Below are 16,519 nucleotides of genomic sequence, written 5' to 3' on the forward strand. Positions count from 1 at the left end.
TGTATTTGTTTTCTAAAACAGATAAAGGAACACTTGATGTTTATAGAATTTCCAAAAATACTAATTATAAAAAATAGCAAAATGCCAACGGCACGCGGTGTTCCCAGGCGGTCACCCATCCAAGTACTGACCGCGCCCGACGTTGCTTAACTTCGGTGATCGGACGAGAACCGGTGTGTTCAACGTGGTATGGACGTTGGCGTAAGTGTGAACGAAATTATGCTATACCCTCGCACGGACGCACGCACACAATCTTGTACGAAGTATACATTTTTTTATAATATAGGAGTAGCAGACGAGCTTGTAGCCTACCTGATGGTGAGTGCCTACTGCCGTCCATGAATATCTGTAATGAACCTCAGATAGGATTAAATATTCCTACCTGAGGTCGGTCACAGATGCGCCGCTACCCCTGACGACGAAGATGGAACGCCTCGGAAAAATATTTCTCCCTTACCACACCCTTCGAAACGGAACACAGCAGCGCCTAACACTGCTGTTAATAGGTAGAAATACGTGTGGTGGTGGTGCTGCCGGATTCGAACCACAGAGGGTTTTGCCACCTTCAAATACACACACACACAAAGCCCACACACGCCAACACAGCACACACACTCACCCGGGCGTCGTGCAGCAGGCGCTGCAGCGCGGCGAGGTCGGGGCGGCGGTCGCGGCTCAGCGCCAGGCCGCGCCGCAGCAGCGCCAGCAGCGCGCCGGGGTACGTGCCGTCCTGCGGCAAGCGCACCCCAGTACTCCATAGTCCGTATAGCTCCTTCAGCTGCGGGTAGCTGAGACTCTTCCAGGGTAACGACGCTGGAATGGGGAATTATTTGAAGCTGTTAGAACCAGAGCGGCCTAACTACAAAAAAATTACAATATGAAGAAAAGTAAAAGTGTATAGTCCACTAAGAGTTACTAAGAGGTGTAGTCATAAAATTTATTATGAGCGAGAGCCAAATAGCAGTTTTACGCAAACTATACAAGCTCAGTACGAAAGCAAAAAGGATTTTGGAAAACGACTCTGGCACCACCGTCACACCTATTTCATTGTAAAGCACTGCTGTACAGACATACTTCTCCATAGAATTGGCCAATCACAAGTATAGTCCGCGTATAACTGCTAGTCGCTCTGAATATCGAAATGAATCGCATTGCCATAGTAAATTGCATGACTACACCTGCTAGCAAAAACTTCAGAGCGGACTAGCAGTTTGGCGCAGACTACAACACTCTAATCTTATCTAGAGTTGATTGCAAATGTCCGTGGGCGTCAGCAGCCACTTACCATCAGGTAGACTTCATGCTCGTCTGCAACTCCTATGAAATGTGACATAATACAGCCAATTGAAATTTTATAAAAAAACGGTTAATAATCTTACATTAAAATCACATTAAAGGTAAATAAAACAACATACCATTGCAACACTCCCAAAGAATAAGGCACAGAGAATACACATCACTCCTAGAACACGGATACACCATTCCTTCCTCGTTTGGTTCAAACAGCTCTGGTGCTTGCCAGTGATAATATTCTGAGTTGGAGTAAATTTTGTAGTCCTTGGGTACTGCGTTGGCAGAAATGTACGCTTCAGAGGATCTTTGGGATAGTAATGGCTCACAGTCTGCTTGATTGGTGTCACGGGTATCTGGAAATAAAGTATGTAATTTTGTTGTGAATTTCAATCTTGTGTTGTTTCAATCTACCATTACTGCTTGTGGAGTCAAGTTCATTATTCTGTGCTGCCATATTTCAAGATAAGCATGTAATACTTTATAAGTTCTCAAGAGAAAATGTCAGGCAACATTGATGGGTAGTTGTATAGTCTTATATGAGGGTAGTACAGTGTTATATAACTTTAGATGTCAAGAGGGTCCGGTTTTTGTGTAGATTCCATTTTTATTTATTATAATACTACAATTATAATTTCTGTAATTTGTGTCATGGGTGCATCTAAAAAGCACATTAATTAAATGGTCATTGAAACAAATAAATACTTGTAATAAATTTCAAAGAGACAGAATTTGTATCCGAAGTAGATCACAGAAATTTAGTTACCTCGCCATTCGTGAGGAGACCCAAGCTTAGCTCACTACCCCACCCGTCGCATTTCGTAGCATGAAGTAGCATTTCGTTTCGTACCAGCAGAATAACATACCTTCTATATTAACATACTGCGGCTCCGGCGAGTACAGCTGGTACTCTTTCTCCACTTTGTGTTTACAGGGCAGCGGCACACACGCGCTGAGGTCCGCCAACTTAGCGGTATCATGTGCCGTGACCATCACCGCTGTGCTGTTCAGCTCGGTGTGGATGTAGCCTTGCATGCGGAGGAACACTAGCGCGTTGGCCACGTCTAGCGCGTAGTGGACTGAAGTTTGAGCGCTGAGGATACGACCCTGGAAGTAAATAGGAGAAAATGTTCGATGCTGCTTTGTTTGTTGTATATATTTTGTTGAAGCTATATTTGGATGTACGACATATAGTTTTTCGTCGTCAGATGTTAAGTGATCTGATGGCGGTTTGACGCAGTCTGATGACATTGTCTGTAGAGGCTGTCGACGACTGATAAAAAATCTATGAGGACTTTCAAAAACGTTCCCACCTATGTCTACCACATCATTACTGAAGTTAGGGCTCATTATAGATACCTACTCAAAGACCAATTTGAAAAAAATGTGGAACAGAGCGACGTTCGAAATAAAATAATTAAATATCCATAGTTCTTAATATAGAAGTAGCTTTTGACCAAACCGTTTCGAATGACCATTAAAAGAAGTGGGGTGTCTTATAGTGAACAGTTGGCAAAATGATCCTTTAATCCACGGCTATACAATTTCGAAACTAAAACTAGATCTTAAAGACGTTGTAAGACTGTAAGCATTAAAACTAAATGTTAAAGTGATGAATATAAGATGACGATACCGACCTGTACGTGTAGAATACCGTACAAGGTATCAACGCACCGCTCGCAAATTATATGCACGTTATTTTGCACGTCCGGATAGAGTCCCATCAGGAGAATGATGTTAGGATGGCGACATTTTCTGTAACGGAGAGTACAAGGTTGGTTCTACAATCATGTATTCTTTGACAAAGTGCAGAAGTCGAGAATGTACATTTTTTTGCCACCCGGTACAGAAAACAATGTACCTTTAAGTTTTCCCTGCATCAATAAAAAAATGGCAAACGGGGAATCTCCCTTTTCACTATGGGCGACGATAATGCTTATTGCCATTTTCCATTAGTCAGTTATAACGCCTCTTTCAATGTCCGACTCACGGTCCCGGTTCAATGCCAGGCCAGTCAAATTATGAATTGAAGTTTATGTTTTTGATCACTTATCACAGTAATATACTCATATCCGTAAATGTGTAATTTATTTTCTGCGATGAAAAACTCTTACCTTAATATATTTATCTCCGTGTTACGTTTCCTCTTGACATGCTCGATGGTGACTCCCTGCAGCTTCTTGATCTGGACGGGCACGACGCCCCAGCGGCCGCGGCTCCAGCACGCCGACGTCTCCGTTACGTCGAGGTTGCTCGAGCTGGCGATCGGTAACCCGTACGCGCTTGTTTCGCTCTGTAGTTATAAGTTTTTTTACTTGTAAAGTTTGTTTATAAATAAATGAGTATGCCCATCTTTTTCTGTCTTATAAAAACAGTGCAAAGCGTTGTTAAGGGTGTAGTTCGGACGAAATAACTGTCCGAGGTATCTAATTTAGTGTTTCCCAGGTAAAACCAATTAAGTAGACGTCAGGGAAAACAGCCAGCTAACATTTATATAGGCGACGCCACATAACCCATTTTACAGATTTATACTACTTTGCTCTACTATGTAGAATAGCTTCTGGCACTATTTCTGTCCCATAAATTCAGAGATCCTATAAAATTACAGAATAGGATTTTTAGAAAAGGTAGACAATATTTCAAAACATTTTGATATTCTACTGAACCTGAAAAATCAAAGATTTTTAATGAAAATGCACTATAAACTAATGCACTATAAACAATAGTGCACTTACACAATTTTATAATAAGTATTACCTTATTATCCTCAGATTTGCTCATGTTTTCCGATGGCGGGTGTAAATTTTCATCAGCCCAACGATCAAACTGTTTCAAATCACCCATCACTTCCCACAACTTTCCATCGCTACGCACTTCCTTAAGACTTTCTGACGAACTTTGACTAGATTTCACATCGCCTGGCTCTTTCGTACCGTCTACCTCATCGTCACTTCTCGTGCCGTCCAAGAAATTCTTAACGTCGAAGGGTAACGAATTATTCTTTAAAAACATAGGTGGGGAGTCTTGTTGGTCGTCCTCTTTAAAATCTATCTGCTTCTGGATCAAGCAGTCTATTTCGGACGATCTGCGCGCTGTCTGCCTCGAGCTGCGTTTCGATTTCTGCGGATCCGAGAAAGAGGTTGGTCCAAACAAATTGCCGGGCATGAAAACTTGGTTTTGAAATAGGAACTGTATGTTTGGTACTCCGTCGGTAGTCTTCTCTTCTGAATTCGCGCTTCTGGTGCGTTTGTGGGTTTTCTTCTTGTACTTGATTGCGGATTTCTTTTCATAGTTGAAAGTGGTGTCGGGGTCGCCCGTGCAGTCAGTGCATGAGACCGGCAAGGAGTGTCGTCCGCATTTCTTCTTAACCGGTGTCTCTTGAAGATCTTTTTGACCAGCTGATCTCCTCGCTTGGAACTCCGCGAGGTCGCGTTTGTACTCTTCGGTTCTGATTGTACCGAGGTGTGTCGGCGGGTGTTGCTCTTCCGGAGTCGAAGGTCCGGAACTGATATGGCTTGTGGTAACTGTTACGCGCTCTCTACAATCAAAACCAGTTTTTAATGGAATTCCATTAATCAAAAATAAATTAGTAGTTCTTAGGTACGTTATATTTGTTAAAAATTACACAATGAATTAAGTGACTTTTAATTGAAAACATGTTTCTTTAAAAGTGCAAAATATTTGTAATGAAAACATTAGAACGCAAGTTACGATAAAAAGTTTCGATTTCGGTAATAAAGGTACAAAGTTAAATTGGTGCCGTACTAATTACTGGAATCATTATTTAGCTGTGAATAATGTGGATACAGTATAATCTTAATTACAACAATGGCCAATGAAGACAACCGTGGGACAGTTGAGCGTCGTCAACAACTTTACTGTTAACCGATGTAAACCGAAGGAACGTGAATTAGATAACATCATCTAGCTGTGAATAATTAGCTGTGAAGTGATATACATTTTAACTTAAATAATGCGAACTAATTGTTATGTAAATCGTAACATTCGTCAGAAACAGATGAAAATATTTATACGAATATTCGAAATATTGTATTCTAAACTATTTAAAGAAAAATAACTAAAAAGAAGCATCAAGTTATTGCTAGAAGCATCAATGTGCATGTTGTATCTACACCACCATTCAAAGGCCATTTAAACAAAGATATAACCTACACATTTGATGTCGTTTGGAAAACTACGAATTAGGAAAGAAGCTGAATCAGTCTACTTCCACCTTTATTAGTAATGTTTGACGGTATTCTGCAGTAACATTCATCAATTTAGTCAAACAAAATAGATTTTTATTACAATCCTATTTTAGGAGCTTACAGATAGATATATCCCTGGGACCGCAATTATCACTAAGGATTACAAGAGAAGAGAGATTAAGAGTTTTGTACCTACTAACCGACAATAGTAATAAGGCATCTAGTGATATATTCAAAACGTATCTAACTAAAATAATAAATCATCGGTCGGCGAACGGGGGCAAAAAATCACAGACGGTTCTCACGGTTAAGCGCTACGTTTAATGGTTATGGCTGTTACGGTTAAGCTTGCACATTTTCCACATAAAGTTTACATTTGTTACGCAATATGTAACTTCTCTGATGTTCTATTGCGTATGTATATTTACGTAACTTAAATTTTAAGTATGTTTGGTCGAAGATCTGTTTTAGTGTTGTATCTATGTATGTATGTACCCAGTGGTCTTATAGTTACAACACTAAAATAGAACTTCCAGTATAAACCCCATGGAGATTGACTCCATACTTCTAAAGGCTAATTTTGTTAATTAATGAAAAAGTCAAGCATACCCAAAATTTATTTGTCATCACAAAAGCTAATACAATAGAAAAGAAAACGAATTCTGATCTCTAATCACACAGACATAAAAGACGCACAAAAACACACAACCACCACAGCAACAATAATGCTTAATTGGCATCAATTCCTACCCTGCATTAAAAGATCTGTCTTAGATATGATGATACTAATGGCAAAATAAAGAATTATAAATGTCAGAAGCGAAATTAACTTCATAGGCAAATGATAGTTTCTGAGATCATCTTGAACCAGTCAATCCTGGGTTACTAGGCACAAATCTCAAAATATGAAGTGTTAAGGTAATAATTAACCATGGCTAAATGAGGTTCACTATATTAAGTCCTTAAAAACTTACGAAAACTATTTAAAACGCAAGTGTTCCAAAAAAAAATTTACAATCGGAAAATGTCGATGTGGTTTTATTACCAACTTACGGACGGTCCGGAAAGGGATAATTCAGCAAATAATATATGCTATTATCATCTTAACACAAATAATGATTATGTTGGATGGGAAGACAAAGATAAACGTCTCATATAAGGTGTTCGAACTTAGTCCTTGGGTATTTAGTTACTAATTACTACGATACGATCATGAGTACCAAAGGTGGTCGACCTCTGTTGTAGCGATTTACATACTGCAGCATCATTCATCATTTAATCATTGTATACCAATGAGTAAAGAATGTTGAACTCGAACAGATTCCACAGGTGTGCCAGAAATGGGATAATTTTATTTGCATGTGTGCTATGCGTTATCATCATCATCAACCAATTACTATCTCACTGCTGGGCACGCATGAATCTCCTCTCAGAGTGAAAAGAATTAGGCCATAGTCCACAGCGCTGCCCAAGTGCGACTTCACATACCTTAGAAAACTTTTTTTATGATTTCTCAGGTATCCAGGTTTCCTTCACCGTTTAGGCAAGTGATAATTAATATCTAACATCTAATACGCACATAACTTTGAAAAATCAAAGGTTGAACATTTGAACCTCGGACCCCTCGATCAAGAGGCCGAGTTTCTTAACCACTAGACTATCACTGCTCTGCGTTAACCATCCGATAATATTTTCGTACATTCTATCTACACCAACGACACTAATAGTGGGAAAGCAATATGGGTTCCATTCAATATTATTTTATGTCGAATTTCCAAGCTAAGCGATCCATCCAGACAAACGTAACACCGGTTGCATCCGAGTCTGCGACTGCTAATTGTTAAGCTAAATTACGGGTTAAATTGATTATTTAGCTAGGCAAATTTCATATTAGTGTGCGGACAGCAAGCGAATTTAAACTGCGCTAAGAAAAGATAATTTATAGGTATAGTATATTATGCCGATTTGGAGCTAAGCGAGCTAATCTAAGTCCTTCCCACATACCCCTCATCATCCCTTTACCATAACGAGGCAGCTTTCGCTTGGTTTTTTTGTGTGCTCATAACATATTTCTAGTTTATTTATAAGCTGGCTTAGCTACGTTTTTGGCCTGCAATCAAATTAAGTGGACTATGACCTAATCCTTCTCTTTCTGAGAAGAGACCCTTGCTGAGCAGGGGGACATTTATTGGTTGACAGTGATGAATCAGATTAACTCACTGTATAAAACCAAACTGTAGTCAAATACAGCTACTCGCTACTACTTCCATGAGGAAACCGAAGTTAGTCAACTATATCGGCAAAAACGCCAATTTTATTATTAGACTGGAAAATCAGTCATGAATGTTTCGTTACTAATCCAAACATTTTATCTTCGCCATTTCACTTTCTCGTTTTCTACATGAATTTTTTTTGTTTGAGGAGGAACACTCCAAGGACAATTAATTTGATTAAAATTATTTTCACAGAAAAATAAATAGGTAAAAAGTGAAAAATCTTACTGTATAAGAAAATCAAAACTATCTTTGAAGAAATGGCCAACATCGGATTCTGTTAATTAGAAAACAGATAGAGTCTTTTAGTTAAGATAGATTAAGATTACTTTATAATAATCTTGCGTAGATTTATAATGTCCAATATATCTTACATAGGTTTGCTTAGTACTACTTTTGTACAGCCCATACTTTTTTTTATATTTAATAATTTTAATTACTATAACTCGTCTAATTTCGGCACTGTCTTATAATACTATTTATCATCCAACATTTAACAGTAACTGTTCTGTTATCGATAGCATCGCATATTCGAACAATACATTTTTTGCAAGTGTGAATCATAACACTCCGAATTCAGCACAAAATGAAAACAAAACCAACAAAAATGACTGCCGAAAACCAAAACCAGTATCACGTTTATGTGTCTGAGGATTAGTCATGAATCATGATCGTGACCGTGACGGCATCAGTCACGACCGATCGGAATGCATTGAAAGTTCAGCAACTGGTGGATTTGTAGCGGATGACTTTCGATTCAATTCTCTTGTATTATCCTATTTTTTGCGTCTGGCATTTTCTTTTTACAGGTTTCGTCTGCTTAAACCACACCCACTTTTTGTTTTTTACAGATTTCGTCACTTTCAACCGCTAACGACACACCCATTTCTGCGATATAACATTAATTCATGTTGTGGTATAGTTTATAGGTTAAAGTTAGGTTAGGAGACAGATTCCAGACCCCAGATCCCGGAGCCCTCTACGCAGTGCCGAGGACGGCCACCGGGGGGGGTTTTAGTGCGGTAAGAATCTCACATAACCCTACGTCGCTCCCACGACACCGGGTACCTTTTGAAGGTTTCCCCCTCGTAAACAAAAAAAAAGACAGATTCTATGGTAGATCTAATTAAAAAGTTCTGTTTGGAGATTATTTAGTCACAATCATGACTTGATGGTATTACTTACGACCTATGGGAATTCATGGAAAGTTCAGCAACTGGTGGATTTTTAGTTGATGACTTTCGATTCAATTCTCTTCATTTGTCTTGTTTCTTGAGTCAGACACTTTTTACAGCTTTCGTCTGCTAAATGCACACCCACTTCCGCTAAGTAACGTCAATTATTGTCGTCTAGTCTATCAGTTAACTATAGGTTAGTAGACGGCCGGTATAGCAGATTTAGGAAGGTGGATCTGAACATGTAATTAGTCATAATCATCACTTGCCGAAATATGCCTCGACCTCTTACTCAGAGTGCATAAAATGTTCAGTAACCGGTGGAGTTATATCTATATTCTGATACAAAATATCAATGATCGTTTGGGCTAGTCTATAAAATAGCAGACAACCTTTATAGTAGATCTAAGTAAGTAACTCTGTCTAAAGATTTAATTAGTCATAATCATGACTTGACTGAATTAGTCACAACCGCTCGGAATGCAGTGAAAAGTACAGCAATTGAAGAATTTTTATCGGATGGCTTTCGATCAATCTTTCCTCTTATGTCTTACTTCTTGTGTATACTCTTTACATTTTTTCCTGGGTCTATTTCTGCCATATAACACTAAATCTGGTACCTGCTGCTACCCTAATCTGGTATGTAGGTTTGCAGACTACATTTTACCATGTACGCCTATAGATTTAATTTAATTAGTCATAAGTTGACGAATTTTACCATGTACGCCTATAGATTTAATTTAATTAGTCATAAGTTGACGATTTCAGTCATGACCATTTCATCTGAATTCTGAATGAATCGAAACTTCAACAACTGTGGATTTGTATCGAAGCATAAGACGTAAGATGCCTTTTGATTCTATACTCTTGGTCTGTTATACTTATACTGACAAATATTTTTCATTATACAGGGTTAGATTCCTATTTCTGCTACATAACACTGATGCAATATTGAGGTTCAGTCTATAAAATAGGACGGCTCTTAAGGTAAGGGAGGAATGACTTTCAAATTAAGAGGATCCTAACTGATCCGGGCAGAATATGTAATTAGACCCAATCATAACTTGACGCATTAGTCAAGCTCACGACTGTTAATTTGAAATACGTCGAAAGTTCAACTAAAGGATTTGTGTCGTAATAACTTTCGATTGATTCTTTCTATTATTTTTTGAGAATAATTTCTAGCTTAATAGGCGTTATGTGATGGTTTATTTTGTATCTAATGGTACATTTACATAGAGTGCAATATCACTGCAAATGTGGTGTTTCATGCTTTTTCATGGGGCATGATCCGCATGATATCTAGCTTATCGTCAAACTAAATTAGGGATACAGTTTATAACAATTCTCTTCATTAAAGTTATAGTCCGCGTAAAACTGCTAGTCCGCTCTAAATATAGAAATGAATCGCGTCGGCATAGCACATTGTGACTACACCTGCTCGCAACAACTTCAGAGCAGACTACCAGTTTGGCGCGGACTATAACAGTATAATCATTAGCATCTACTTTCATAAGACACTCGCTACGTTTACCTCAATATTAACCTGACACATATTCATATTTGAAATTAATTTTCTCGTAACACAATAAAGTCATTCCTATTTAAATCGCTCACTTGTACGAGTTCTATGTAGTAGGCGCCATATTGCTTTTTGTTGTACCTCTACCATTTGCATACAACACCAATCCACTGAAGTGTTACAATAAAACAGTAAACACAGTGACCGTTACGATTGAACTCATTGACTACGATCGAACTTACTTTTGCGCTTGATTAGTCTATCACCGATAGGTACGGGTATCTTATCAACATCCAAATACCTATCGAAAATTAGGTCACATCCGAAAGCGCTAACATTAGCATCAAAACTTTATGAAGGTTATAGAAATTTGCATACAAACTGCAGAATACTCGTGGTATACATAGCATACCTACTTACATATTTTGTTACATTATTTTAAAGCAGAGCAAGTTTCTTAATATGCAAACCTCATTAAGTACGTCGATGGATTCTGTGGGTGCATCCTCTTGTGGTCTGAGCTTTTACTAAGTTTTTACTAACATGCATTATGTCCCTTAGGCCCAGTTTATATCCGTGATAGCAAACATATTTTGGTTCGTAATATGCCCATACACGTAGTATAGAATACTTTCGTCTGCCACGGCACGTGACAGAGATAGTCTTCCTACTGGTGCAGATGTAAATGAACCCTTAAATGGCATAATTAACACGACATTATTATCTTCTTTCTTGATATTTTTTGATTTGATTTCATTCCATTTTAAATATTTCATGCTCATTTCCATAGGAAATTTTACGTCTTATAAATATTTGCACACGATGTGATTGAATGCAAGAAAACGATTAACGTAAATCAGTTTCGATATCAAATGGACCATTACACATGCAAGCAGTTCACAGAAACGACATGTGATGCGTGACATGTTATTACTTAATCTAGTCTTACATTTCAGAGTCTAACATGGATATCACGCCATTTGAACGAATTTTGTATTTTGAAATCTATGATATAAAATTATAGTCCGCGTAAAACTGCTATTCCGAATATAGCAACGCGTCACATTAGCAAATTGCAGATATTAGCGGGATAAAGACAGCGCGGGACCCTCCCGACACCCGTCCGCTGCCCGCTCTCGCCCACGGGTACATAGGTGTGTTGGTGTGCCCTTACGTTACATACACTCCATATGCTAACTAAATCGGCACGCAACAACTTCAGAGCGGACTAGCAGTTTAGCGCGAAATATACCCTTGGTGTACCCAAAAATCACAGGGCTATATATTTTGAAAGTCTTATGTTTTAGGTGAGACTGAACTAAGAGACGACACGAATGATGACTAATATAGATGAAGATATTATTTATTAAATAAGAATTTATTATTGAGAGCAGGAAAAGTTAGGAGAACAATTTGCAGCTCACTAATGCTTATGTAGGTGTTTTTAAACACGTGGAATACTTATATTACTCATATAACTATGAGATGGCCTCAAAGCCCCTATCACTAAGTTAATAAGAGGCCATACTCTAAATGTTACTCAAGAATACGATCATTACCAACGCGGAAAAGCATGCTTACGATAATCTCGGATTCCAATCTTGACGGCACTTTCCTTATACGAGCCTACCACCATTTAGTTAATTTAGAAACAAATTTTATTACGGGAATATAATTATGCGAGCAGATTAGAGAAAGGCCCGAGATAAATTACCCACTGATAAGCTGAAATATATTAAGTTAATCTACAGTATCTCAGTCTTATGCAATCTTTGATACTGTAATAGAAAGGCCGATGGAACCCAATTTTAATGTCACGAAGATAATGCTTACATAAATACAGAGCTGTCTAACCATCAATTTTCGTTATTTGGAAGTCAATAAAGTATGATTCGAGGCCGTGATCAACAAATTTGGTGAAAGTGAAATTTCAATACGGTTTTAGACAATGCTGTTTGAATAACTTCATTAGAATGAAGATATTAATGGATGTATCAAACATCTTCTAAAGAGTGCTTTTTGCTTTCGGCGCTGTGAAGTTGACTGGACAATATAGTAGAGATATTTTCTTTCTCATAGGTTTATAATGGATGCGAAATACTGCACAGATTTTATCAGCTGTTTGGTATTATAACTTTTTTAAATACAAAAGTAGCCATGAACCATGCAGTCCATCTAATGGTAAATGACTTCTGTGGTATAATGGTAATTAATTCCATCAAATAATCAATCCCAGGATCTAACTAAGGTTGGCCACAGATACGTTGCTTCCCCTGAGGACTAAATTGAAACAACCCTTATAAGTGTATCTCTCTTACCACACTCTTCAAACCAGAACACAGCTCTTAACACTGCTCACATAAGGCGGTCATAGGTTCTATCCTACCAACATAAAAAAATATTCAAAATAAAACAGTTGTATCTTCGAGTACTGAACGCGCAAAATTAAATCCTCACAACAAAACTATGAGACTTAAAAGCGAAATTCACGGCCAATCGATCTCGTTGAAAAAAATAAAAACAATTATCTCGAAAAAAGTAGACAAAGCAATTTCACTGACGTCTTGAATCGCGTAACTATGCTGAATACTGGACGAAACTCATTAAATCGCGACAATCGTGGCGAAAATCGTGCAATCACAAAAGGAGATAAAAAGAGAAGTGGAGTAAACGGAGCCGCCGCACACGAGGTAATGAAACGCTTTCATTCAAACCGTTTTAGAAATTCTTCGACGATTGCGAATTGTTGAATCCTCTAGTAGAGCGGTCGGCGACCTTTTTGGCACCACGGGACTAGTAGCCGCATAAGGTAAATCAGTCTTTGAAATAAGTTGAAGGAAAAAAGGTCGTGAAACATATACAAGGAATAGTCTTTGTTTGCCAGCGAACAAAAAGGTCGTCATGAATATTTTGTCCCTGAATATAAATTCAGTTGTTTTAGGAAGGTCCGCGGGCACCATAGAGGTTATAGAAACACCTGTGGACCCCAAATAGCAATCGCGGGTGGTCGACGAAAATCAAGTTGTCACATTTGTCAGCCTTGATTCAATTTTGGCATAGATATGTGAATAGTCACAAACGTTTTGATAGTCATCAGAGTTACACTTAACCGTTAATTAAAATTATCTTAGACGTTCGTCAAAGTATTTAAAGAATATTGTGATAAACTTGGTGCTTCTAGGTCAAAATAACTTCACTTTCATCAATCTTAAATCAAACTTAAAGACAATTTCATCGAAAAATCGCAAATCTTCCATTCTTTATGTACTTGATAAAACGGAAAATAAACTTGAAATTTTGCACTAACGACTTGGCCTCAACGACACTCCAATCCACCGCAAATGAATGCAGGAACAATTAAAGTGCACTAAAAACGACAATAGGAAAGCAATGGTGGCCACCACAATGGCCGGTATGTGACCTCCATCCTGAGTGGTATTGAACTGAATGGAAACGTTTAACAATGTTAATTCACCGGTTTAGGTGGAGATCTGACAATGAGGTTAGAGCATCAACTGGAACAATTCATCCATACAAAAGTTTAATCTGCCGGCTCGATACAGATTTTATTAGTTTAGATTCCAATTAGATGATTTCATTCGAGATTTATATGAACGGACAGGGATGTACGTATTAGATTTATTTTTGTAACGTATTAAACCGAACATACAATCCACCTGGTTGTACCTAACATGTCGTCGCCCTTATACATCTAATCCACCAGAAACAAAATTAAGAGTCCTACCTAATTTTGGCCATAGATACGTTGCTACACTTCAGGGTTTAAGTGGAATGTCTTGTGTGCTAACAGACAGACGTAAAGCATTCTAATTAGAACATAGCAATGTTTTCAAATTCTATAGGGCAGAAATAGGAGTGCCTAAATTCCAACCACGAAAGATTCCTCCAAATATAAATCCTCCGAGGCGTTCCAGCTTAGTCCTCAGGGGTAGCGGCGCATCTGTGGCCGACCTCAGGTAGGAATATCTGATCCTATCTGGGGTCGATTACAGATGTCCATGGGCGGCAGTAGCCACTTACCATCAGGTGGACTGCATGTTCGTCTGCTACTCCTATATTATAAAAAAATAGATAAAAAATATTTTATTTTTTATAGTTGTATTTGATGATTGTTCGAAAATGATAATACAAACAAATATAAATGTATGAACTTTAGTTATAGATATAGATAAGGCCTTAAGGTTCTAAACTAATAATTACGTCATTTAGAATGACCTACATGGTAAGTACACACTTCAAAGTATACTCAACAATGTACGAGTAGCTAGGAAAAAATACCTTCAGTGTTTTGACGAATCGAGAATTTATGAAACAGACCTTTGTTCGCAATTTTCTAAACATTACTGTAACCTTAATCTGCTATGCGAGGGATATGCAGACAAATAAGAAGTAAAACAACGTATATTTATTGTTGAACTATATTGCCTATTGCAACTACCATGACCATTGAAATGCAATCAACATCATCGTGCAATATCGTGCTGCGTAATCGCTAAGTCACGATTGATTGTGGAATGAGAGTTAAAAGTTCATATTACAAATGGAGTGGCTCTTAAGCTATATGTAATAGTAGTAAAACTGCTAGAAAAGCATGTCTTTATCCTTTCGGGTCTTCGGTAAATCGTTTTTACTTTACTTAATTGAACTAGCTATACCAGGATTTTGCAGAAACATAAGTGTGTAGGAAATTTGATTAAATTTCTTTATTTACACAATATTTTTCTTCTTTCCTTTCCTACTATAAACTAAACTGAACCTATACCTATAACTGACTGCCTCATAATGCCGAATTACGATACAAGGCAAACAAGGCAAAGACGCCTAAGGTCACTGTCCCTGTAGTTTCGGGACCAGAATAAGGCTACGATATCCCTTGCCTTCGTAAGAGGCGACTAAGAGGGGGCTTCCGCGATTGCGGATGGCGAGAGTGGAAGCTCGAGCCCAGCCAGCGGTCCCGGGAAACACGGCGGTATGTGTGGTCGCATACCGTCGTACGCACCAGACGGTGTGGCGAGCGTCAAGCTCACCGGGGCGGAGCCCGACGGGGCAACGCGCTATGAGGACTCCAATTGCGTTTCTTTGGAAATCCCGGAGCCCTCTATGCAGCGCCGAGGACGGCCACCGGGGGGGTTTTAGTGCAGTAAGAATCCCACATGACCCTGCGTCGCTCCCACGTCACCGGGTACCTTTTAAAGATTCCCCCTCGTGAACAAAAAAAAGGTTGTTAGCAGCAACAGTTGGGACCGTCATTGCATTGTTGAATTTGGAAGTATAGAATTCGAATATTCGATCTGGTATGCTATTACCGGCTTTTATTTAGACGTTACAGAATGTTGAGAAAATCTGTATTACACTGTTGCGATTTTAATATTGTTTCCTATTAAAGTTCTTTGTAACCAATCTTACCTACATCTAAAATAAGTAGTACTTCATAGAAGTATCATTTAGTCGCAAGTTAGCGATAATGGGGCATCCATCAATCACATTTAAAGGCATTTAGAGTGGGGAGCGGATCGAGCTCGAAATCTCACCCAATGCCATCGGGAAGGGGAAGGTTTCGTCTATTATCACATATTTTTTCCGCAAGTGGATTGGTCTTCTTATTAAGCATAGATTACCTACCGTATGTAAGGGAGAAGTTAAGATACTTAATAAGAATAGTTTTATGGTAGCCACTTTGACAAGTCGCATTGAAACCCAAACTAAGGGCGAATTCCTGTCGCGAGTATTTAAGTTCTCACGCGCGCCTGCCTCCTATCGTTACATACGTATGATCCGCGTAAAACTGCTAGTCCGCTCTGAATACAGAAATGAACCGCGTCGCCATAGCAAATTGTATGACTACACCTACTCGCAACAACTTCAGAGCGGACTAGCAGTTTGGCGCGGACTATAAATTCACGTGGATCGCTAAAAGACTGCATTGCTTCCTGTAGCATGGTTATTCAAATATGCGTGTGACATATGCGTCCAGAGTGCAGACCTTACTAAAAATATTTCGTCAGGATTTTTTGAGTTTTTCGAAACAGT

At 38.6% G+C, this 16,519-nt stretch overlaps 1 protein-coding gene and 1 non-coding gene across 4 annotated transcripts in view; both read right to left on the bottom strand.

Annotated features, from left to right (window-relative positions):
- The window catches only part of LOC140749171 (uncharacterized), a 45,275-nt gene that overhangs the window by 27,168 nt on the left and 1,588 nt on the right, over nucleotides 1-16,519 (bottom strand). For all 3 annotated transcript variants that reach the window (XM_073082212.1, XM_073082215.1, XM_073082213.1), the window contains exons 2-7: nucleotides 4,048-4,828; nucleotides 3,405-3,583; nucleotides 2,928-3,045; nucleotides 2,157-2,397; nucleotides 1,416-1,646; nucleotides 620-813 (exon numbers count right to left, since the gene is read on the bottom strand). In XM_073082212.1, the coding sequence (XP_072938313.1) occupies nucleotides 620-813; nucleotides 1,416-1,646; nucleotides 2,157-2,397; nucleotides 2,928-3,045; nucleotides 3,405-3,583; nucleotides 4,048-4,828 (1,744 nt within the window). The remainder of the gene's footprint in view (nucleotides 1-619; nucleotides 814-1,415; nucleotides 1,647-2,156; nucleotides 2,398-2,927; nucleotides 3,046-3,404; nucleotides 3,584-4,047; nucleotides 4,829-16,519) is intronic.
- Nucleotides 83-201, bottom strand: LOC140749348 (5S ribosomal RNA). The gene has a single exon (XR_012103074.1). It is a non-coding gene; the product is annotated as a 5S ribosomal RNA (ribosomal RNA).

This window comes from Epargyreus clarus, unplaced genomic scaffold (genome assembly GCF_041222505.1).
Source record: "Epargyreus clarus isolate Ecla_fem2 unplaced genomic scaffold, WU_Ecla_fem_2.2 ptg000017l, whole genome shotgun sequence".
Classification (NCBI taxonomy): Eukaryota; Metazoa; Arthropoda; class Insecta; order Lepidoptera; family Hesperiidae; genus Epargyreus; species Epargyreus clarus.